Raw genomic sequence first — 24,639 nt, 5'->3', positions numbered from 1 at the left:
GTAAACACGACTATGAAGAAACCCTTCTTTACAACAGCTTAATGGTACCCATTTAGGGCAATACACCCGCTTTCCCAGCTATGTGTGCATGCAGTGTTCTGTGATAAAATGACTCAGTTACTTTAAAAAAGCATAAATGGCAAAACAAAATAACCAGAACTCCGCGAAGCTGGTAAAACCACAAAGACACTGAAATCCAGCAACTCCTGAGAGGCTGAGAGATCAAATGAATCATAAAATCTGGATGACTCTGATTTGGGGTTTAACTTTGGTTAAAACTGAAAAGTCTGAAAAGAACCAATGTTTTGGAAGAAGCAGTGTCACTTGTAAACATCCTGCCACCTAACTAAAAGGACGGCCTCTTCTTCTAGACCCACGACTTAATAAGACAGGAAGCTCTCAACACACAGCGCTGGAGAAGATGGATTCCACAAGTCAAACTTGAGTGAAACTGTTCTAATGCAATGTACCAAACACGCGTTTGTTCTTAGGAAAAATTACAAAACTAACAAATATTTTTCTCCAGAATTATAAAAGATAAAATCTATGAATCAGTACTGTTATGTGATTACAGAACAATAGCCAACTGAAAAAAAAAACAAAACACCAACCCACAGGCCGTCTACACCGTCCCCAATCCATTTCCTGCAGCCAGTACTTCCCACCTGCTCTGAGGACTGAGCCTTAGACACCGTTGACTGTATTTAAAGTTGAGTCAACAGTACTCTCTGTCTCTGGGGCAAAAGTAATGCAGCTCATTACTTACACACAACACTTGTTTCATTCTTCAGGACTTTCTTTGACGGGATTACTCAATGTTGGTTACTTTAAAGGTAACAAAAGGTGTCAGAAAAAAATGCCTTGGAATTCTTTTGCAATTCCACAAAGACACCTGGCAATCTGATACGTTCATTCCTCTCCCCATCACAATTTTTGTTTTTTAAAATTACAATTGACAACTCACGTAAGATGTAATTAATTTACTTAAAATAAGAGAGGGCTTTTCAATCAAGTATCCACGTTCCAAATAACTAAAACATTTAGTTAAATCTTTTAAATTAATCTTTTAATAAATCTTTAATTACTCGGTGCCAGTAATTAAGAGGTTGATTCCGTAAAATTCAAACTTGCACATAGGCGTGTCCCACTCAGAAAAGATTTCATACACTTAGCAACTTGTGCTTTTTGTCTCACCTTTTATAAGAAACACAGATTAATTTCAACTTCAGTTTTCCTTTCTGATGCAGACACGTGTACCTTGTGTAAGAAACGGTCTCCAGGCCACCTCCACGTGTAGACCTCAGCATTTCCTGAGAGTGTGAAGTCAACCCCTCCTCCAGGAGACTCTCGCCCTTTTGAGACATTCCCCCTTGCACCTTATGTTTGTCAGACTATGTTTACAGAAATCAGATGACTGGATGAAAACTCTACAGGACAGTCAAGGACAGACGAGAAGACGAGATGCAGAGCGGGAGCCCCTTCCTCCTCCAGTGCACCTGCTGCGGGCAGCCCTCCAGGAAGGCTTGGCCTCCTCCCCTGGACCACAGACTTACTTTTCTCTGTAATAAAGCAGGTAGTACTTCAGGGGATCTGGCAGAGGGAGGCTCAGGACCTTCTCACGCAGGAAGTTCACCGGGGGCTCGGGCTTGGTGTCCGGCGGGGTTGTCACCTCTTCTTCTTGCCGCTCGTCTTCCAGGTCTCCGCAGCTGGTGTCATCAGAGGGGTTGGAGAGCCGACTGGCAAACACCTCTTTGTCCAAAAAGACAATCGTTTCCATTCAGCGGCGGCGAACTCTCCTCCGTTTAAACCTGGGAGTGTTCTTCAGTCCGTTCCCGTTTTTGTTCACAGCTTCCTGGTGGATGACCTTCTTAATGGTGCCCCGGATGGCAATGCGCGCCAGGTCCTGGAGGCTGCGAACCGCCAGGGGTGTGGACAAGTCGTGATTCTCCTGACTCCGACTGGCAGGGCTGGACGAGTGGAGCAAAAGACACAGCCAGAATCTTTTTGGTTTCCCAGGCGGAAGGACCCGTCCGAGTTATCTTAGTCAACTTCTCTTCCAGCGGCATGACCAGGACGCCCCCGACTTTGAGGAGGCTCTTCATGTACCCCTCGTGCTGCTTCTGCACGCCTGCCCCGCAGTACACCCGGTCATACTGAGAGCAGCCTGGAGAGATCTCCAGGCAATTGCTGGTGACGAAGGAGGGCTCGCAGAAGTCAAACTTGTCGAAGCTGTCACTCGTCCTGATGAAAAAGTCCAGCTTCTGCTTCGCATACTCTGTCACATCTGAATGGAGTTCCACCCCGTGGTTCACACCAAAAGGACCGAGGATGAGCCCCACCATGGAGCTGAGGTAGCCGGTGCCGCTGCCCAGGTTCAGGAAGGAAAGGCCAGGCTGCAGGTCCAGGGCCTCCATCACCTCCGAATAGATGCACGGAGCAGAGAGGTGGATGTTCCCGTGCTTCCACGCCAGGTCCTTGTACGCGTTCTCCTTAAACTCCTCGAGGTAATAGTCGGCGCGGTCAACAGCTCGGAAGGCCTGCTCCACCAGCTCGGAGCGGATGTACTGCGCCGCCTTCAGATGGTCTATCAGCTCGTCGTTGTCTTCACCAGCACTCACCGCGCCTCCCATCTTCGGGACCGCGCTTACAGAAAGCTGCCGCTGGAGAGACCTCGGGAACCCCCGGAACGCTGGAGGGCGGACCCCCGGGGAGGGGGGAGGGGCGACGGGAGACGCCTGGGACACGGAGGGGTGTTTATGCTTGGGGGTGGGGAACGAGAGGACAGCGGAAGAGGACAGGAAGACGGGGAGAGGAGAATGCGGCCCTGGGGGAGGGTCTGGGAGCCCGGGACCACGGGAAGGGGAGGGGTGGAGAGGAGGGAGAGAGGGGGAGGGGGCCGAGGGGCCGCACCGCCCCCATACCCCGCTGCAGGCCGGGCCGAGGGCGGCGGCGGCGGCGGCGGGGGCTCAGTACCTCCTGGCTCGGCGGGCCCGCGGAATCGGCCGCTGAGCCGCACCTGCAGCTCTTCCGGCGCCACTCGCCAGACCGCCTCCCACTACGCAGCCCCGACCTCCGCCCTACTGATATCTTATGATGTTTCTTTTTCTGTGTGACTTATTTCAGTTAGAATCATCATACCTGAATCCACTCATTGTGCTGCTAAGGGCCTGATGACACAGATTTCATTGCTGAGTGATATTGCTTTGTAAGTAAATACCACAACTTTTTTATCCATTTTTCACTTTCTGCGATGTTGAACTTGTACTGTAAACGAGGTTCTTGTAAACAGAGCCGTTCCAAACTTTGGGGTGGCTGTGTCTTTTTGATTTTAAATTCCCTAAGCTATAGGACCATAAGTGGAAGTGCCCTAGGTTCTGTTGCTTTGTTTTTTAGATGTTTCAGGAAACACCATACACTTCTCCCGAGTGGTTTTTGGCAATTTACATCCCGCCCTTCAGCATAACAAGGCTCCCAGTTCTCCATGGCCTGTCCTGCCTTTCTGGATTTTACACTTTTTTCAGATGGCCCTTTTGACCGGGGGGAAGTGAGACTTCATTGTAGTGCAGATTTCCTTTGCAAGCTTGCTTGGTTGGCCAAAAAGGGCGTATGCGTTTTTTCCTGAATATATTCAGGAAAAAACGCATACGGCCTTTTTGGCCAAGTGCATCATCGTGGACGTTCTGCCTCTTTTCCTATGCTTTCAATGCAATTCCAGTCTACCTCCTGAAATCGGTTTCCTGCAATTCTGCCCCGCTTTCAAGTCCTCTTGGCAGGCTTACTTCAGTCTATTTTTGGACGATTGCTGTCATTTATAACTCTGCAGGTTTGTGAATTACAGTGCCCCTGAGCTCCTTTCTTCAACTCGCTTTCTTGTGACCTGGCCGCAACACCGCAGGATGCCTTCAGGCCCTAATCTGGTTTCGGAACGGCACACTGAGCCTTTGGTTAATTCCTCTTCCTGGTGGGAAATGAGAGTTCAATTGGCCCGTCCAGACACCTCCAGCTAGCCTCTCATTGGTTCTCGCTATTCCTGTTCATCTTCCGCAGAAATTGCAAACTGGGCCAAACAGGAGGTTAAAGGTGCTGACTCTCCAAGTGGGGAGAGTGTTAGTAAAGCGTCTGGAATGTTGCACCCGAGTACCAGGGGAGGAAAACTGAGACATATTTGAACACGTCTCCCGTTCACATGGTTGATCATACTTGGGTTCCACATGCATGTTTTAGCTGAAGGAAGAATACCTTAAACCTGGAGAGTTGAGACCCGTGTAATGGGTACCATGCAATATGACTTCAAAGGGTCTTCATTTGCTCACCGAACCTCTCCAATCCTATCACTGCTGCGTTTATGCCCCTGTACACACGCTTGATTCTCTTTTGGAGACATAGAAATCCATAGGTTTTAAGATACTTATTAGTCAGGTACATTCTTCGGTGTTTAATATGGGGTGTTGAGTCCATTTCGTTGAGCAAGGAGTAGCTCTTGTCTATTCCATATTTGACTTAAGGAATTTATCTGTGCTCATTTCAATCTCTGGTTTTATGCAGCACCCCAACTCACCTTTCCCCTTAAGCAAGCATAAGTTGGTTTTCTAAATTTGAGACCCTGTTCTGTTTTGGAATTCAGTTCCTGTGTAGCCAAGTTTACATTCCGTGTATTAGTGATATCTTATGATGTTTCTTTTTCTGTGTGACTTATTTCAGTTAGAATCATCGTACCTGAATCCACTCATTATGCTGCTACGGGCCTGATGACATAGATTTCATTGCTGAGTGATACTGCATTGTACGTAAGTACCACAAGTTCTTTATCCATTTTTCACTTTCTGTGATATTGAACTTGTACGGTAAACAAGGTTGTTGTAAACAGAAGCGTCCCAAACTTTGGGGTGGCTGTGTCTTTTTGATTTTAATTTCCCTAAGCTATAGGACCATAAGTGGAAGTGCCCTAGGCTCTGTTGCTTTGTTTTTTAGATGTTTCAGGAAACACCATACACTTCTCCCGAGTGTCTGTTGGGAATTTACATCCCGCCCATCAGCATAACAAGGCTCCCAGTTCTCCATGGCCTGTCCTGCCTTTCTGGATTTTACACTTTTTTCAGATGGCCCTTTTGACCGGGGGGAAGTGAGACTTCATTGTAGTGCAGATTTCCTTTGCAAGCTTGCTTGGTTGGCCAAAAAGGGCGTATGCGTTTTTTCCTGAATATATTCAGGAAAAAACGCATACGCCCTTTTTGGCCAAGTGCATCATTGTGGACGTTCTGCCTCTTTTCCTATGCTTTCAATGCAATTCCAGTCTACCTCCTGAAATCGGTTTCCTGCAATTCTGCCCTGCTTTCAAGTCCTCTTGGCAGCCTTACTTCAGTCTATTTTTGGACGATAGCTGTCATTTATAACTCTGCAGGTTTGTGAATTACAGTGTCCCTGAGCTCCTTTCTTCAACTCGCTTTCTTGTGAGCTGGCCGCAACACCGCAGGATGGCTTCAGGCCCTAATCTGGTTCCGGCACGGCATGCTGAGCCTTTGGTTATTTCCTCTTCCTGGTGGGAAATGAGAGTTAAATTTGCCCGTCCAGACACCTCCAGCTAGTCTCTCATTGGTTCTCGCTATTCCTGTTCATCTTCCGCAGAAATTGCAAACTGGGCCAAACAGGAGGTTAAAGGGACTGACTCTCCAAGTGGGGAGAGTGTTAGTAAAGGGTCTGGAATGTTGCACCCGAGTACCAGGGGAGGAAAACTGAGACATATTTGAACACGTCTCCCGTTCACACGGTTGATCATACTCTGGGTTCCACATGCATGTTTTAGCTGAAGGAAGAATACCTTAAACCTGGAGAGTTGAGACCCGTGGAATGGGTACCATGCAATATGACTTCAAAGGGTCTTCATTTGCTCACCGAACCTCTCCAATCCTATCACTGCTGCGTTTATGCCCCTGTACACACGCTTGATTCTCTTTTGGAGACATAGCAATCCATAGGTTTTAAGATACTTACTAGTCAGGTACATTCTTAGGCGTTTAATATGGGGTGTTGAGTCCATTTCATTGAGCAAGGAGTAGCTCTTGTCTATTCCATATTTGGCTTAAGGAACTTTATCTGTGCTCATTTCAATCTCTGGTTTTATGCAGCACCCCAACTCACCTTTCCCCTTAAGCAAGCATAAGTTGGTTTTCTAAATTTGCGACCCTGTTCTGTTTTGGAATTCAGTTCCTGTGTAGCCAGGTTTACATTCCGTGTATTAGTGATATCTTATGATGTTTCTTTTTCTGTGTGACTTATTTCAGTTAGAATCATCGTACCTGAATCCACTCATTGTGCTGCTAAGCGCCTGATGACACAGATTTCATTGCTGAGTGATATTGCTTTGTAAGTAAATACCACAACTTCTTTATCCATTTTTCACTTTCTGCGATGTTGAACTTGTACTGTAAACGAGGTTCTTGTAAACAGAGGCGTCCCAAACTTTGGGGTGGCTGTGTCTTTTTGATTTTAATTTCCCTAAGCTATAGGACCATAAGTGGAAGTGCCCTAGGTTCTTTTGCTTTGTTTTTTAGATGTTTCAGGAAACACCATACACTTCTCCCGAGTGGTTGTTGGCAATTTACATCCCGCCCATCAGCATAACAAGGCTCCCAGTTCTCCATGGCCTGTCCTGCCTTTCTGGATTTTACACTTTTTTCAGATGGCCCTTTTGACCGGGGGGAAGTGAGACTTCATTGTAGTGCAGATTTCCTTTGCAAGCTTGCTTGGTTGGCCAAAAAGGGCGTATGCGTTTTTTCCTGAATATATTCAGGAAAAAACGCATACGCCCTTTTTGGCCAAGTGCATCATTGTGGACGTTCTGCCTCTTTTCCTATGCTTTCAATGCAATTCCAGTCTACCTCCTGAAATCGGTTTCCTGCAATTCTGCCCCGCTTTCAAGTCCTCTTGGCAGCCTTACTTCAGTGTATTTTTGGACGATAGCTGTCATTTATAACTCTGCAGGTTTGTGAATTACAGTGCCCCTGAGCTCCTTTCTTCAACTCGCTTTCTTGTGACCTGGCCGCAACACCGCAGGATGGCTTCAGGCCCTAATCTGGTTCCAGCACGGCACGCTGAGCCTTTGTTTAATTCCTCTTCCTGGTGGGAAATGAGAGTTAAATTTGCCCGTCCAGACACCTCCAGCTAGCCTCTCATTGGTTCTCGCTATTCCTGTTCATCTTCCGCAGAAATTGCAAACTGGGCCAAACAGGAGGTTAAAGGGACTGACTCTCCAAGTGGGGAGAGTGTTAGTAAAGCGTCTGGAATGTTGCACCCGAGTAACAGGGGAGGAAAACTGAGACATATTTGAACACGTCTCCCGATCACATGGTTGATCATACTCTGGGTTCCACATGCATGTTTTAGCTGAAGGAAAAATACCTAAAAGCTGGGTAGTGGAAACCCGTGGAATGGGTACCATGCAATATGACTTCAAAGGGTCTTCATTTGCTCACCGAACCTCTCCAATCCTATCACTGCTGCGTTTATGCCCCTGTACACATGCTTGATTCTCTTTTGGAGACATAGCAATCCATAGGTTTTACGATACTTACTAGTCAGGTACATTCTTAGGCGTTTAATATGGGGTGTTGAGTCCATTTCGTTGAGCAAGGAGTAGCTCTTGTCTATTCCATATTTGACTTAAGGAACTTTATCTGTGCTCATTTCAATCTCTGGTTTTATGCAGCACCCCAACTCACCTTTACCCTTAAGCAAGAATAAGTTGGTTTTCTAAATTTGAGACCCTGTTCTGTTCTGTAATTCAGTTCCTGTGTAGCCAAGGTTCCATTCCGTGTATTACTGATATCTTATGATGTTTCTTTTTCTGTGTGACTTATTTCAGTTAGAATCATCATACCTGAATCCACTCATTGTGATGCTAAGGGCCTGATGACATAGATTTCATTGCTGAGTGATATTGCTTTGTAAGTAAATACCACAACTTCTTTATCCATTTTTCACTTTCTGCGATGTTGAACTTGTACTGTAAACGAGGTTCTTGTAAACAGAGGCGTCCCAAACTTTGGGGTGGCTGTGTCTTTTTGATTTTAATTTCCCTAAGCTATAGGACCATAAGTGGAAGTGCCCTAGGCTCTGTTGCTTTGTTTTTTAGATGTTTCAGGAAACACCATACACTTCTCCCAAGTGTCTGTTGGCAATTTACATCCCGCCCATCAGCATAACAAGGCTCCCAGTTCTCCATGGCCTGTCCTGCCTTTCTGGATTTTACACTTTTTTCAGATGGCCCTTTTGACCGGGGGGAAGTGAGACTTCATTGTAGTGCAGATTTCCTTTGCAAGCTTGCTTGGTTGGCCAAAAAGGGCGTATGCCTTTTTTCCTGAATATATTCAGGAAAAAATGCATACGCCCTTTTTGGCCAAGTGCATCATTGTGGACGTTCTGCCTCTTTTCCTATGCTTTCAATGCAATTCCAGTCTACCTCCTGAAATCGGTTTCCTGCAATTCTGCCCCGCTTTCAAGTCCTCTTGGCAGCCTTACTTCAGTCTATTTTTGGACGATAGCTGTCATTTATAACTCTGCAGGTTTGTGAATTACAGTGCCCCTGAGCTCCTTTCTTCAACTCGCTTTCTTGTGACCTGGCCGCAACACCGCAGGATGGCTTCAGGCTCTAATCTGGTTCCGGCCCGGCATGCTGAGCCTTTGGTTAATTCCTCTTCCTGGTGGGAAATGAGAGTTAAATTTGCCCGTCCAGACACCTCCAGCTAGCCTCTCATTGGTTCTCGCTATTCCTGTTCATCTTCCGCAGAAATTGCAAACTGGGCCAAACAGGAGGTTAAAGGGACTGACTCTCCAAGTGGGGAGAGTGTTAGTAAAGCGTCTGGAATGTTGCACCCGAGTACCAGGGGAGGAAAACTGAGACATATTTGAACACGTCTCCCGATCACATGGTTGATCATACTCTAGGTTCCACATGCATGTTTTAGCTGAAGGAAGAATACCTTAAACCTGGGTAGTTGAAACCCGTGGAATGGGTACCATGCAATATGACTTCAAAGGGTCTTCATTTGCTCACCGAACCTCTCCAATCCTATCACTGCTGCGTTTATGCCCCTGTACACATGCTTGATTCTCTTTCGGAGACATAGCAATCCATAGGTTTTAAGATACTTACTAGTCAGGTACATTCTTAGGCGTTTAATATGGGGTGTTGAGTCCATTTCGTTGAGCAAGGAGTAGCTCTTGTCTATTCCATATTTGGCTTAAGGAACTTTATCTGTGCTCATTTCAATCTCTGGTTTTATGCAGCACCCCAACTCACCTTTACCCTTAAGCAAGAATAAGTTGGTTTTCTAAATTTGAGACCCTGTTCTGTTCTGTAATTCAGTTCCTGTGTAGCCAAGTTTACATTCCGTGTATTACTGATATCTTATGATGTTTCTTTTTCTGTGTGACTTACTTCAGTTAGAATCATCATACCTGAATCCACTCATTGTGCTGCTAAGGGCCTGATGACACAGATTTCATTGCTGAGTGATATTGCTTTGTACGTAAATACCACAACTTCTTTATCCATTTTTCACTTTCTGCGATGTTGAACTTGTACTGTAAACGAGGTTCTTGTAAACAGAGCCGTTCCAAACTTTGGGGTGGCTGTGTCTTTTTGATTTTAATTTCCCTAAGCTATAGGACCATAAGTGGAACTGCCCTAGGCCCTGTTGCTTTGTTTTTTAGATGTTTCAGGAAACACCATACACTTCTCCCGAGTGTCTGTTGGCAATTTACATCCCGCCCTTCAGCATAACAAGGCTCCCAGTTCTCCATGGCCTGTCCTGCCTTTCTGGATTTTACACTTTTTTCAGATGGCCCTTTTGACCGGGGGGAAGTGAGACTTCATTGTAGTGCAGATTTCCTTTGCAAGCTTGCTTGGTTGGCCAAAAAGGGCGTATGCGTTTTTTCCTGAATATATTCAGGAAAAAACGCATACGCCCTTTTTGGCCAAGTGCATCATTGTGGACGTTCTGCTTCTTTTCCTATGCTTTCAATGCAATTCCAGTCTACCTCCTGAAATCGGTTTCCTGCAATTCTGCCCCGCTTTCAAGTCCTCTTGGCAGCCTTACTTCAGTCTATTTTTGGACGATAGCTGTCATTTATAACTCTGCAGGTTTGTGAATTACAGTGCCCCTGAGCTCCTTTCCTCAACTCGCTTTCTTTTGAGCTGGCCACAACACCGCAGGATGGCTTCAGGCCCTAATCTGGTTCTGGCACGGCACGCTGAGCCTTTGGTTAATTCCTCTTCCTGGTGGGAAATGAGAGTTAAATTTGCCCGTCCAGACACCTCCAGCTAGCCTCTCATTGGTTCTCGCTATTCCTGTTCATCTTCCGCAGAAATTGCAAACTGGGCCAAACAGGAGGTTAAAGGGACTAACTCTCAAAGTCGGGAGAGTGTTAGTAAAGCGTCTGGAATGTTGCACCCGAGTACCAGGGTACAAAAACTGAGACATATTTGAACACGTCTCGCGATCGCATGGTTGATCATACTCTGGGTTCCACATGCATGTTTTAGCTGAAGGAAGAATACCTTAAACCTGGGTAGTTGAAACCCGTGGAATGGGTACCATGCAATATGACTTCAAAGGGTCTTCATTTGCTCACCGAACCTCTCCAATCCTATCACTGCTGCGTTTATGCCCGTGTACACATGCTTGATTCTCTTTCGGAGACATAGCAATCCATAGGTTTTAAGATACTTACTAGTCAGGTACATTCTTAGGCGTTTAATATGCGGTGTTGAGTCCATTTCGTTGAGCAAGGAGTAGCTCTTGTCTATTCCATATTTGGCTTAAGGAACTTTATCTGTGCTCATTTCGATCTCTGGTTATGCAGCACCCCAATTCACCTTTACCCTTAAGCAAGCATAAGTTGGTTTTCTAAATTTGAGACCCTGTTCTGTTCTGTAATTCAGTTCCTGTGTAGCCAAGTTTACATTCCGTGTATTACTGATATCTTATGATGTTTCTTTTTCTGTGTGACTTATTTCAGTTAGAATCATCATACCTGAATCCACTCATTGTGCTGCTAAGGGCCTGATGACATAGATTTCATTGCTGAGTGATATTGCTTTGTAAGTAAATACCACAACTTCTTTATCCATTTTTCACTTTCTGCGATGTTGAACTTGTACTGTAAACGAGGTTCTTGTAAACAGAGCCGTTCCAAACTTTGGGGTGGCTGTGTCTTTTTTATTTTAATTTTCCTAAGCTATAGGACCATAAGTGGAAGTGCCCTAGGCTCTGTTGATTTGTTTTTTAGATGTTTCAGGAGACACCATACACTTCTCCCGAGTGGTTGTTGGCAATTTACATCCCGCCCATCAGCATAACAAGGCTCCCAGTTCTCCATGGCCTGTCCTGCCTTTCTGGATTTTACACTTTTTTCAGATGGCCCTTTTGACCGGGGGGAAGTGAGACTTCATTGTAGTGCAGATTTCCTTTGCAAGCTTGCTTGGTTGGCCAAAAAGGGCGTATGCGTATTTTCCTGAATATATTCAGGAAAAAACGCGTACGCCCTTTTTGGCCAAGTGCATCATTGTGGACGTTCTGCCTCTTTTCCTATGCTTTCAATGCAATTCCAGTCTACCTCCTGAAATCGGTTTCCTGCAATTCTGCCCCGCTTTCAAGTCCTCTTGGCAGCCTTACTTCAGTCTATTTTTGGACGATAGCTGTCATTTATAACTCTGCATGTTTGTGAATTACAGTGCCCCTGAGCTGCTTTCTTCAACTCGCTTACTTGTGAGCTTGCCGCAACACCGCAGGATGGCTTCAGGCCCTAATCTGGTTCCGGCACGGCACGCTGAGCCTTTGGTTAATTCCTCTTCCTGGTGGGAAATGAGAGTTAAATTTGCCCGTCCAGACACCTCCAGCTAGTCTCTCATTGGTTCTCGCTATTCCTGTTCATCTTCCGCAGAAATTGCAAACTGGGCCAAACAGGAGGTTAAAGGCGCTGACTCTCCAAGTGGGGAGAGTGTTAGTAAAGCGTCTGGAATGTTGCACCCGAGTACCAGGGGAGGAAAACTGAGACATATTTGAACACGTCTCCCGTTCACACGGTTGATCATACTCTGGGTTCCACATGCATGTTTTAGCTGAAGGAAGAATACCTTAAATCTGGAGAGTTGAGACCCGTGGAATGGGTACCATGCAATATGTCTTCAAAGGGTCTTCATTTGCTCACCGAACCTCTCCAATCCTATCACTGCTGCGTTTATGCCCCTGTACACACGCTTGATTATCTTTTGGAGACATAGCAATCCATAGGTTTTAAGATACTTACTAGTCAGGTACATTCTTCGGTGTTTAATATGGGGTGTTGAGTCCATTTCGTTGAGCAAGGAGTAGCTCTTGTCTATTCCATATTTGACTTAAGGAACTTTATCTGTGCTCATTTCAATCTCTGGTTTTATGCAGCACCCCAACTCACCTTTCCCCTTAAGCAAGCATAAGTTGGTTTTCCAAATTTGCGACCCTGTTCTGTTTTGGAATTCAGTTCCTGTGTAGCCAAGTTTACATTCCATGTATTAGTGATATCTTATGATGTTTCTTTTTCTGTGTGACTTATTTCAGTTAGAATCATCGTACCTGAATCCACTCATTATGCTGCTATGGGCCTGATGACATAGATTTCATTGCTGAGTGATACTGCATTGTACGTAAGTACCACAAGTTCTTTATCCATTTTTCACTTTCTGTGATATTGAACTTGTACGGTAAACGAGGTTGTTGTAAACAGAAGCGTCCCAAACTTTGGGGTGGCTGTGTCTTTATGATTTTAATTTCCCTAAGCTATAGGACCATAAGTGGAAGTGCCCTAGGCTCTGTTGCTTTGTTTTTTAGATGTTTCAGGAAACACCATACACTTCTCCTGAGTGTCTGTTGGCAATTTACATCCCGCCCATCAGCATAACAAGGCTCCCAGTTCTCCATGGCCTGTCCTGCCTTTCTGGATTTTACACTTTTTTCAGATGGCCCTTTTGACCGGGGGGAAGTGAGACTTCATTGTAGTGCAGATTTCCTTTGCAAGCTTGCTTGGTTGGCCAAAAAGGGCGTATGCGTTTTTTCCTGAATATATTCAGGAAAAAATGCATACGCCCTTTTTGGCCAAGTGCATCATTGTGGACGTTCTGCTTCTTTTCGTATGCTTTCAATGCAATTCCAGTCTACCTCCTGAAATCGGTTTCCTGCAATTCTGCCCCGCTTTCAAGTCCTCTTGGCAGCCTTACTTCAGTCTATTTTTGGACGATAGCTGTCATTTATAACTCTGCAGGTTTGTGAATTACAGTGCCCCTGAGCTCCTTTCCTCAACTCGCTTTCTTTTGAGCTGGCCACAACACCGCAGGATGGCTTCAGGCCCTAATCTGTTTCTGGCACGGCACGCTGAGCCTTTGGTTAATTCCTCTTCCTGGTGGGAAATGAGAGTTAAATTTGCCCGTCCAGACACCTACAGCTAGCCACTCATTGGTTCTCGCTATTCCTGTTCATCTTCCGCAGAAATTGCAAACTGGGCCAAACAGGAGGTTAAAGGGACTAACTCTCAAAGTCGGGAGAGTGTTAGTAAAGCGTCTGGAATGTTGCACCCGGGTACCAGGGTACAAAAACTGAGACATATTTGAACACGTCTCGCGATCGCATGGTTGATCATACTCTAGGTTCCACATGCATGTTTTAGCTGAAGGAAGAATACCTTAAACCTGGGTAGTTGAAACCCGTGGAATGGGTACCATGCAATATGACTTCAAAGGGTCTTCATTTGCTCACCGAACCTCTCCAATCCTATCACTGCTGCGTTTATGCCCCTGTACACATGCTTGATTCTCTTTCGGAGACATAGCAATCCATAGGTTTTAAGATACTTACTAGTCAGGTACATTCTTAGGCGTTTAATATGCGGTGTTGAGTCCATTTCGTTGAGCAAGGAGTAGCTCTTGTCTATTCCATATTTGGCTTAAGGAACTTTATCTGTGCTCATTTCGATCTCTGGTTATGCAGCACCCCAATTCACCTTTACCCTTAAGCAAGCATAAGTTGGTTTTCTAAATTTGAGACCCTGTTCTGTTCTGTAATTCAGTTCCTGTGTAGCCAAGTTTACATTCCGTGTATTACTGATATCTTATGATGTTTCTTTTTCTGTGTGACTTATTTCAGTTAGAATCATCATACCTGAATCCACTCATTGTGCTGCTAAGGGCCTGATGACATAGATTTCATTGCTGAGTGATATTGCTTTGTAAGTAAATACCACAACTTCTTTATCCATTTTTCACTTTCTGCGATGTTGAACTTGTACTGTAAACGAGGTTCTTGTAAACAGAGCCGTTCCAAACTTTGGGGTGGCTGTGTCTTTTTTATTTTAATTTTTCTAAGCTATAGGACCATAAGTGGAAGTGCCCTAGGCTCTGTTGATTTGTTTTTTAGATGTTTCAGGAGACACCATACACTTCTCCCGAGTGGTTGTTGGCAATTTACATCCCGCCCATCAGCATAACAAGGCTCCCAGTTCTCCATGGCCTGTCCTGCCTTTCTGGATTTTACACTTTTTTCAGATGGCCCTTTTGACCGGGGGGAAGTGAGACTTCATTGTAGTGCAGATTTCCTTTGCAAGCTTGCTTGGTTGGCCAAAAAGGGCGTATGCGTTTTTTCCTGAATATATTCAGGAAAAAACGCATACGCCCTTTTTGGCCAAGTGCATCATTGTGGACGTTCTGCCTCTTTTCCTATGCTTTCAATGCAATTCCAGTCTACCTCCTGAAATCGGTTTCCTGCAATTCTGCCCCGCTTTCAAGTCCTCTTGGCAGCCTTACTTCAGTCTATTTTTGGACGATAGCTGTCATTTATAACTCTGCAGGTTTGTGAATTACAGTGTCCCTGAGCTCCTTTCTTCAACTCGCTTTCTTGTGAGCTGGCCGCAACACCGCAGGATGGCTTCAGGCCCTAATCTGGTTCCGGCACGGCATGCTGAGCCTTTGGTTATTTCCTCTTCCTGGTGGGAAATGAGAGTTAAATTTGCCCGTCCAGACACCTCCAGCTAGTCTCTCATTGGTTCTCGCTATTCCTGTTCATCTTCCGCAGAAATTGCAAACTGGGCCAAACAGGAGGTTAAAGGCGCTGACTCTCCAAGTGGGGAGAGTGTTAGTAAAGCGTCTGGAATGTTGCACCCGAGTACCAGGGGAGGAAAACTGAGACATATTTGAACACGTCTCCCGTTCACACGGTTGATCATACTCTGGGTTCCACATGCATGTTTTAGCTGAAGGAAGAATACCTTAAACCTGGAGAGTTGAGACCCGTGGAATGGGTACCATGCAATATGACTTCAAAGGGTCTTCATTTGCTCACCGAACCTCTCCAATCCTATCACTGCTGCGTTTATGCCCCTGTACACACGCTTGATTCTCTTTTGGAGACATAGCAATCCATAGGTTTTAAGATACTTACTAGTCAGGTACATTCTTAGGCGTTTAATATGGGGTGTTGAGTCCATTTCGTTGAGCAAGGAGTAGCTCTTGTCTATTCCATATTTGGCTTAAGGAACTTTATCTGTGCTCATTTCAATCTCTGGTTTTATGCAGCACCCCAACTCACCTTTCCCCTTAAGCAAGCATAAGTTGGTTTTCTAAATTTGCGACCCTGTTCTGTTTTGGAATTCAGTTCCTGTGTAGCCAGGTTTACATTCCGTGTATTAGTGATATCTTATGATGTTTCTTTTTCTGTGTGACTTATTTCAGTTAGAATCATCGTACCTGAATCCACTCATTGTGCTGCTAAGCGCCTGATGACACAGATTTCATTGCTGAGTGATATTGCTTTGTAAGTAAATACCACAACTTCTTTATCCATTTTTCACTTTCTGCGATGTTGAACTTGTACTGTAAACGAGGTTCTTGTAAACAGAGGCGTCCCAAACTTTGGGGTGGCTGTGTCTTTTTGATTTTAATTTCCCTAAGCTATAGGACCATAAGTGGAAGTGCCCTAGGTTCTGTTGCTTTGTTTTTTAGATGTTTCAGGAAACACCATACACTTCTCCCGAGTGGTTGTTGGCAATTTACATCCCGCCCATCAGCATAACAAGGCTCCCAGTTCTCCATGGCCTGTCCTGCCTTTCTGGATTTTACACTTTTTTCAGATGGCCCTTTTGACCGGGGGGAAGTGAGACTTCATTGTAGTGCAGATTTCCTTTGCAAGCTTGCTTGGTTGGCCAAAAAGGGCGTATGCGTTTTTTCCTGAATATATTCAGGAAAAAATGCATACGCCCTTTTTGGCCAAGTGCATCATTGTGGACGTTCTGCTTCTTTTCGTATGCTTTCAATGCAATTCCAGTCTACCTCCTGAAATCGGTTTCCTGCAATTCTGCCCCGCTTTCAAGTCCTCTTGGCAGCCTTACTTCAGTCTATTTTTGGACGATAGCTGTCATTTATAACTCTGCAGGTTTGTGAATTACAGTGCCCCTGAGCTCCTTTCCTCAACTCGCTTTCTTTTGAGCTGGCCACAACACCGCAGGATGGCTTCAGGCCCTAATCTGGTTCCGGCACGGCACGCTGAGCCTTTGGTTAATTCCTCTTCCTGGTGGGAAATGAGAGTTAAATTTGCCCGTCCAGACACCTCTAGCTAACCACTCATTGGTTCTCGCTATTCCTGTTCATCTTCCGCAGAAATTGCAAACTGGGCCAAACAGGAGGTTAAAGGGACTAAATCTCAAAGTCGGGAGAGTGTTAGTAAAGCGTCTGGAATGTTGCACCCGGGTACCAGGGTACAAAAACTGAGACATATTTGAACACGTCTCGCGATCGCATGGTTGATCATACTCTAGGTTCCACATGCATGTTTTAGCTGAAGGAAGAATACCTTAAACCTGGGTAGTTGAAACCCGTGGAATGGGTACCATGCAATATGACTTCAAAGGGTCTTCATTTGCTCACCGAACCTCTCCAATCCTATCACTGCTGCGTTTATGCCCCTGTACACATGCTTGATTCTCTTTCGGAGACATAGCAATCCATAGGTTTTAAGATACTTACTAGTCAGGTACATTCTTAGGCGTTTAATATGCGGTGTTGAGTCCATTTCGTTGAGCAAGGAGTAGCTCTTGTCTATTCCATATTTGGCTTAAGGAACTTTATCTGTGCTCATTTCGATCTCTGGTTATGCAGCACCCCAATTCACCTTTACCCTTAAGCAAGCATAAGTTGGTTTTCTAAATTTGAGACCCTGTTCTGTTCTGTAATTCAGTTCCTGTGTAGCCAAGTTTACATTCCGTGTATTACTGATATCTTATGATGTTTCTTTTTCTGTGTGACTTATTTCAGTTAGAATCATCATACCTGAATCCACTCATTGTGCTGCTAAGGGCCTGATGACATAGATTTCATTGCTGAGTGATATTGCTTTGTAAGTAAATACCACAACTTCTTTCTCCATTTTTCACTTTCTGCGATGTTGAACTTGTACTGTAAACGAGGTTCTTGTAAACAGAGCCGTTCCAAACTTTGGGGTGGCTGTGTCTTTTTTATTTTAATTTTTCTAAGCTATAGGACCATAAGTGGAAGTGCCCTAGGCTCTGTTGATTTGTTTTTTAGATGTTTCAGGAGACACCATACACTTCTCCCGAGTGGTTGTTGGCAATTTACATCCCGCCCATCAGCATAACAAGGCTCCCAGTTCTCCATGGCCTGTCCTGCCTTTCTGGATTTTACACTTTTTTCAGATGGCCCTTTTGACCGGGGGGAAGTGAGACTTCATTGTAGTGCAGATTTCCTTTGCAAGCTTGCTTGGTTGGCCAAAAAGGGCGTATGCGTTTTTTCCTGAATATATTCAGGAAAAAACGCATACGCCCTTTTTGGCCAAGTGCATCATTGTGGACGTTCTGCCTCTTTTCCTATGCTTTCAATGCAATTCCAGTCTACCTCCTGAAATCGGTTTCCTGCAATTCTGCCCCGCTTTCAAGTCCTCTTGGCAGCCTTACTTCAGTCTATTTTTGGACGATAGCTGTCATTTATAACTCTGCAGGTTTGTGAATTACAGTGTCCCTGAGCTCCTTTCTTCAACTCGCTTTCTTGTGAGCTGGCCGCAACACCGCAGGATGGCTTCAGGCCCTAATCTGGTTCCGGCACGGCATGCTGAGCCTTTGGTTATTTCCTCTTCCTGGTGGGAAATGAGAGTTAAATTTGCCCGTCCAGACACCTCCAGCTAGTCTCTCATTGGTTCTCGCTATTCCTGTTCATCTTCCGCAGAAATTGCAAACTGGGCCAAACAGGAGGTTAAAGGCGCTGACTCTCCAAGTGGGGAGAGTGTTAGTAAAGCGTCTGGAATGTTGCACCCGAGTACCAGGGGAGGAAAACTGAGACATATTTGAACACGTCTCCCGTTCACACGGTTGATCATACTCTGGGTTCCACATGCATGTTTTAGCTGAAGGAAGAATACCTTAAACCTGGAGAGTTGAGACCCGTGGAATGGGTACCATGCAATATGACTTCAAAGGGTCTTCATTTGCTCACCGAACCTCTCCAATCCTATCACTGCTGCGTTTATGCCCCTGTACACACGCTTGATTCTCTTTTGGAGACATAGCAATCCATAGGTTTTAAGATACTTACTAGTCAGGTACATTCTTAGGCGTTTAATATGGGGTGTTGAGTCCATTTCGTTGAGCAAGGAGTAGCTCTTGTCTATTCCATATTTGGCTTAAGGAACTTTATCTGTGCTCATTTCAATCTCTGGTTTTATGCAGCACCCCAACTCACCTTTCCCCTTAAGCAAGCATAAGTTGGTTTTCTAAATTTGCGACCCTGTTCTGTTTTGGAATTCAGTTCCTGTGTAGCCAGGTTTACATTCCGTGTATTAGTGATATCTTATGATGTTTCTTTTTCTGTGTGACTTATTTCAGTTAGAATCATCGTACCTGAATCCACTCATTGTGCTGCTAAGCGCCTGATGACACAGATTTCATTGCTGAGTGATATTGCTTTGTAAGTAAATACCACAACTTCTTTATCCATTTTTCACTTTCTGCGATGTTGAACTTGTACTGTAAACGAGGTTCTTGTAAACAGAGGCGTCCCAAACTTTGGGGTGGCTGTGTCTTTTTGATTTTAATTTCCCTAAGCTATAGGACCATAAGTGGAAGTGCCCTAGGTTCTGTTGCTTTGTTTTTTAGATGTTTCAGGAAACACCATACACTTCTCCCGAGTGGTTGTTGGCAATTTACATCCCGCCCATCAGCATAACAAGGCTCCCAGTTCTCCATGGCCTGTCCTGCCTTTCTGGATTTTACACTTTTTTCAGATGGCCCTTTTGACCGGGGGGAAGTGAGACTTCATTGTAGTGCAGATTTCCTTTACAAGCTTGCTTGGTTGGCCAAAAAGGGCGTATGCGTTTTTTCCTGAATATATTCAGGAAAAAATGCATACGCCCTTTTTGGCCAAGTGCATCATTGTGGACGTTCTGCCTCTTTTCCTATGCTTTCAATGCAATTCCAGTCTACCTCCTGAAATCGGTTTCCTGCAATTCTGCCCCGCTTTCAAGTCCTCTTGGCAGCCTTACTTCAGTGTATTTTTGGACGATAGCTGTCATTTATAACTCTGCAGGTTTGTGAATTACAGTGCCCCTGAGCTCCTTTCTTCAACTCGCTTTCTTGTGACCAGGCCGCAACACCGCAGGATGGCTTCAGGCCCTAATCTGGTTCCAGCACGGCACGCTGAGCCTTTGGTTAATTCCTCTTCCTGGTGGGAAATGAGAGTTAAATTTGCCCGTCCAGACACCTCCAGCTAGCCTCTCATTGGTTCTCGCTATTCCTGTTCATCTTCCGCAGAAATTGCAAACTGGGCCAAACAGGAGGTTAAAGGCGCTGACTCTCCAAGTGGGGAGAGTGTTAGTAAAGCGTCTGGAATGTTGCACCCGAGTACCAGGGGAGGAAAACTGAGACATATTTGAACACGTCTCCCGTTCACATGGTTGATCATACTCTGGGTTCCACATGCATGTTTTAGCTGAAGGAAGAATACCTAAAACCTGGGTAGTTGAAACCCGTGGAATGGGTACCATGCAATATGACTTCAAAGGGTCTCCATTTGCTCACCGAACCTCTCCAATCCTATCACTGCTGCGTTTATGCCCCTGTACACATGCTTGATTCTCTTTCGGAGACATAGCAATCCATAGGTTTTAAGATACTTACTAGTCAGGTACATTCTTAGGCGTTTAATATGCGGTGTTGAGTCCATTTCGTTGAGCAAGGAGTAGCTCTTGTCTATTCCATATTTGGCTTAAGGAACTTTATCTGTGCTCATTTCAATCTCTGGTTTTATGCAGCACCCCAACTCACCTTTACCCTTAAGCAAGCATAAGTTGGTTTTCGAAATTTGAGACCCTGTTCTGTTCTGTAATTCAGTTCCTGTGTAGCCAAGTTTACATTCCGTGTATTACTGATATCTTATGATGTTTCTATTTCTGTGTGACTTATTTCAGTTAGAATCATCATACCTGAATCCACTCATTGTGCTGCTAAGGGCCTGATGACACAGATTTCATTGCTGAGTGATATTGCTTTGTAAGTAAATACCAGAACTTCTTTATCCATTTTTCACTTTCTGCGATGTTGAACTTGCACTGTAATCGAGGTTCTTGTAAACAGAGGCGTCCCAAACTTTGGGGTGGCTGTGTCTTTTTGATTTTAATTTCCCTAAGCTATAGGACCATAAGTGGAAGTGCCCTAGGCTCTGTTGCTTTGTTTTTTAGATGTTTCAGGAAACACCATACACTTCTCCCCAGTGTCTGTTGGCAATTTACATCCCACCAATCACCATAACAATGCTCCCAGTTCTCCATGGCCTGTCCTGCCTTTCTGGATTTTACACTTTTTTCAGATGGCCCTTTTGACCAGGGGGGGAAGTGAGACTTCATTTTAGTGCAGATTTCCTTTGCAAGCTTGCTTGGTTGGCCAAAAAGGGCGTATGCGTTTTTTCCTGAATATATTCAGGAAAAAACGCATACGCCCTTTTTGGCCAAGTGCATCATTGTGGACGTTCTGCCTCTTTTCCTATGCTTTCAATGCAATTCCAGTCTACCTCCTGAAATCGGTTTCCTGCAATTCTGCCCCGCTTTCAAGTCCTCTTGGCAGCCTTACTTCAGTCTATTTTTGGACGATAGCTGTCATTTATAACTCTGCAGGTTTGTGAATTACAGTGCCCCTGAGCTCCTTTCTTCAACTCACTTTCTTGTGAGCTGGCCGCAACACCGCAGGATGGCTTCAGGCCCTAATCTGGTTCCGGCACGGCACGCTGAGCCTTTGGTTAATTCCTCTTCCTGGTGGGAAATGAGAGTTAAATTTGCCCGTCCAGACACCTCCAGCTAGTCTCTCATTGGTTCTCGCTATTCCTGTTCATCTTCCGCAGAAATTGCAAACTGGGCCAAACAGGAGGTTAAAGACACTGACTCTCCAAGTCGGGAGAGTGTTAGTAAAGCGTCTGGAATGTTGCACCCGAGTACCAGGGTACGAAAACTGAGACATATTTGAACACGTCTCCCGATCACATGGTTGATCATACTCTGGGTTCCACATGCATGTTTTAGCTGAAGGAAGAATACCTAAAACCTGGGTAGTTGAAACCCGTGGAATGGGTACCATGCAATATGACTTCAAAGGGTTTTCATTTGCTCACCGAACCTCTCCAATCCTATCACTGCTGCGTTTATGCCCCTGAACACATGCTTGATTCTCTTTTGGAGACATAGCAATCCATAGGTTTTAAGATACTTACTAGTCAGGTACATTCTTAGGCGTTTAATATGCGGTGTTGAGTCCATTTCGTTGAGAAAGGAGTAGCTCTTGTCTATTCCATATTTGACTTAAGGAACTTTATCTGTGCTCATTTCAATCTCTGGTTTTATGCAGCACCCCAACTCACCTTTACCCTTAAGCAAGCATAAGTTGGTTTTCTAAATTTGAGACCCTGTTCTGTTCTGTAATTCAGTTCCTGTGTAGCCAAGTTTACATTCCGTGTATTACTGATATCTTATGATGTTTCTTTTTCTGTGTGACTTACTTCAGTTAGAATCATCATACCTGAATCCACTCATTGTGCTGCTAAGGGCCTGATGACACAGATTTCATTGCTGAGTGATATTGCTTTGTAAGTAAATACCACAACTTCTTTATCCATTTTTCACTTTCTGCGATGTTGAACTTGTACTGTAAACGAGGTTCTTGTAAACAGAGCCGTTCCAAACTTTGGGGTGGCTGTGTCTTTTTGATTTTAATTTCCCTAAGCTATAGGACCATAAGTGGAAGTGCCCTAGGTTCTGTTGCTTTGTTTTTTAGATGTTTCAGGAAACACCATACACTTCTCCCGAGTGGTTGTTGGCAATTTACATCCCGCCCATCAGCATAACAAGGCTCCCAGTTCTCCATGGCCTGTCCTGCCTTTCTGGATTTTACACTTTTTTCAGATGGCCCTTTTGACCGGGGGGAAGTGAGACTTCATTGTAGTGCAGATTTCCTTTGCAAGCTTGCTTGGTTGGCCAAAAAGGGCGTATGCGTTTTTTCCTGAATATATTCAGGAAAAAACGCATACGCCCTTTTTGGCCAAGTGCATCATTGTGGACGTTCTGCCTCTTTTCCTATGCTTTCAATGCAATTCCAGTCTACCTCCTGAAATCGGTTTCCTGCAATTCTGCCCCGCTTTCAAGTCCTCTTGGCAGCCTTACTTCAGTATATTTTTGGACGATAGCTGTCATTTATAACTCTGCAGGTTTGTGAATTACAGTGCCCCTGAGCTCCTTTCTTCAACTCGCTTTCTTGTGACCTGGCCGCAACACCGCAGGATGGCTTCAGGCCCTAATCTGGTTCCGGTACGGCACGATGAGCCTTTGGTTATTTCCTCTTCCTGGTGGGAAATGAGAGTTAAATTTGCCCGTCCAGACACCTCCAGCTAGCCTCTCATTGGTTCTCGCTATTCCTGTTCATCTTCCGCAGAAATTGCAAACTGGGCCAAACAGGAGGTTAAAGGCGATGACTCTCCAAGTGGGGAGAGTGTTAGTAAAGCGTCTGGAATGTTGCACCCGAGTACCAGGGGAGGAAAACTGAGACATATTTGAACACGTCTCCCATTCACATGGTTGATCATACTTGGGTTCCACATGCATGTTTTAGCTGAAGGAAGAATACCTTAAACCTGGAGAGTTGAGACCCGTGGAATGGGTACCATGCAATATGACTTCAAAGGGTCTTCATTTGCTCACCGAACCTCTCCAATCCTATCACTGCTGCGTTTATGCCCCTGTACACATGCTTGATTCTCTTTCAGAGACATAGCAATCTATAGGTTTTAAGATACTTACTAGTCAGGTACATTCTTAGGCTTTTAATATGCGGTGTTGAGTCCATTTCGTTGAGCAAGGAGTAGCTCTTGTCTATTCCATATTTGACTTAAGGAACTTTATCTGTGCTCATTTCAATCTCTGGTTTTATGCAGCACCCCAACTCACCTTTACCCTTAAGCAAGCATAAGTTGGTTTTCTAAATTTGAGACCCTGTTCTGTTCTGTAATTCAGTTCCTGTGTAGCCAAGTTTACATTCCGTGTATTACTGATATCTTATGATGTTTCTTTTTCTGTGTGACTTATTTCAGTTAGAATCATCATACCTGAATCCACTCATTGTGATGCTAAGGGCCTGATGACATAGATTTCATTGCTGAGTGATATTGCTTTGTAAGTAAATACCACAACTTCTTTATCCATTTTTCACTTTCTGCGATGTTGAACTTGTACTGTAAACGAGGTTCTTGTAAACAGAGGCGTCCCAAACTTTGGGGTGGCTGTGTCTTTTTGATTTTAATTTCCCTAAGCTATAGGACCATAAGTGGCAGTGCCCTAGGCTCTGTTGCTTTGTTTTTTAGATGTTTCAGGAAACACCATACACTTCTCCCGAGTGTCTGTTGGCAATTTACATCCCGCCCATCAGCATAACAAGGCTCCCAGTTCTCCATGGCCTGTCCTGCCTTTCTGGATTTTACACTTTTTTCAGATGGCCCTTTTGACCGGGGGGAAGTGAGACTTCATTGTAGTGCAGATTTCCTTTGCAAGCTTGCTTGGTTGGCCAAAAAGGGCGTATGCGGTTTTTCCTGAATATATTCAGGAAAAAACGCATACGCCCTTTTTGGCCAAGTGCATCATTGTGGACGTTCTGCCTCTTTTCCTGTGCTTTCAATGCAATTCCAGTCTACCTCCTGCAATCGGTTTCCTGCAATTCTGCCCCGCTTTCAAGTCCTCTTGGCAGCCTTACTTCAGTATATTTTTGGACGATAGCTGTCATTTATAACTCTGCAGGTTTGTGAATTACAGTGCCCCTGAGCTCCTTTCTTCAACTCGCTTTCTTTTGAGCTGGCCGCAACACCGCAGGATGGCTTCAGGCCCTAATCTGGTTCCGGTACGGCACGCTGAGCCTTTGGTTATTTCCTCTTCCTGGTGGGAAATGAGAGTTAAATTTGCCCGTCCAGACACCTCCAGCTAGCCTCTCATTGGTTCTCGCTATTCCTGTTCATCTTCCGGAGAAATTGCAAACTGGGCCAAACAGGAGGTTAAAGGCGCTGACTCTCCAAGTGGGGAGAGT

The 24,639-nt window shown here is 44.9% G+C and overlaps 1 protein-coding gene and 1 long non-coding RNA gene across 2 annotated transcripts in view; one reads left to right on the top strand and one right to left on the bottom strand.

Annotated features, from left to right (window-relative positions):
* Positions 1–24,639, top strand: part of LOC307181435 — a 2,786,049-nt gene that overhangs the window by 2,691,266 nt on the left and 70,144 nt on the right. The window lies entirely within an intron of this gene.
* Positions 1,869–3,002, bottom strand: LOC307181447 (protein-L-isoaspartate O-methyltransferase domain-containing protein 2-like; the record flags this gene model as incomplete). The annotated part of the gene is made up of 2 exons (XM_079946634.1): positions 2,974–3,002; positions 1,869–2,660 (listed from the first exon to the last, which is right to left on the bottom strand). Exon 2 carries the CDS (start codon positions 2,628–2,630, stop codon positions 1,869–1,871), a length of 762 nt encoding a protein of 253 aa, XP_079802760.1. The 5' UTR covers positions 2,631–2,660; positions 2,974–3,002.

Source organism: Stenella coeruleoalba (genome assembly GCF_951394435.1).
Source record: "Stenella coeruleoalba genome assembly, contig: scaffold_29, whole genome shotgun sequence".
Lineage (NCBI taxonomy): Eukaryota > Metazoa > Chordata > Mammalia > Artiodactyla > Delphinidae > Stenella > Stenella coeruleoalba.
The sequence above is the reverse complement of the archived record's forward strand: the minus strand, read 5'-3'. Positions and strand labels throughout refer to the sequence as shown.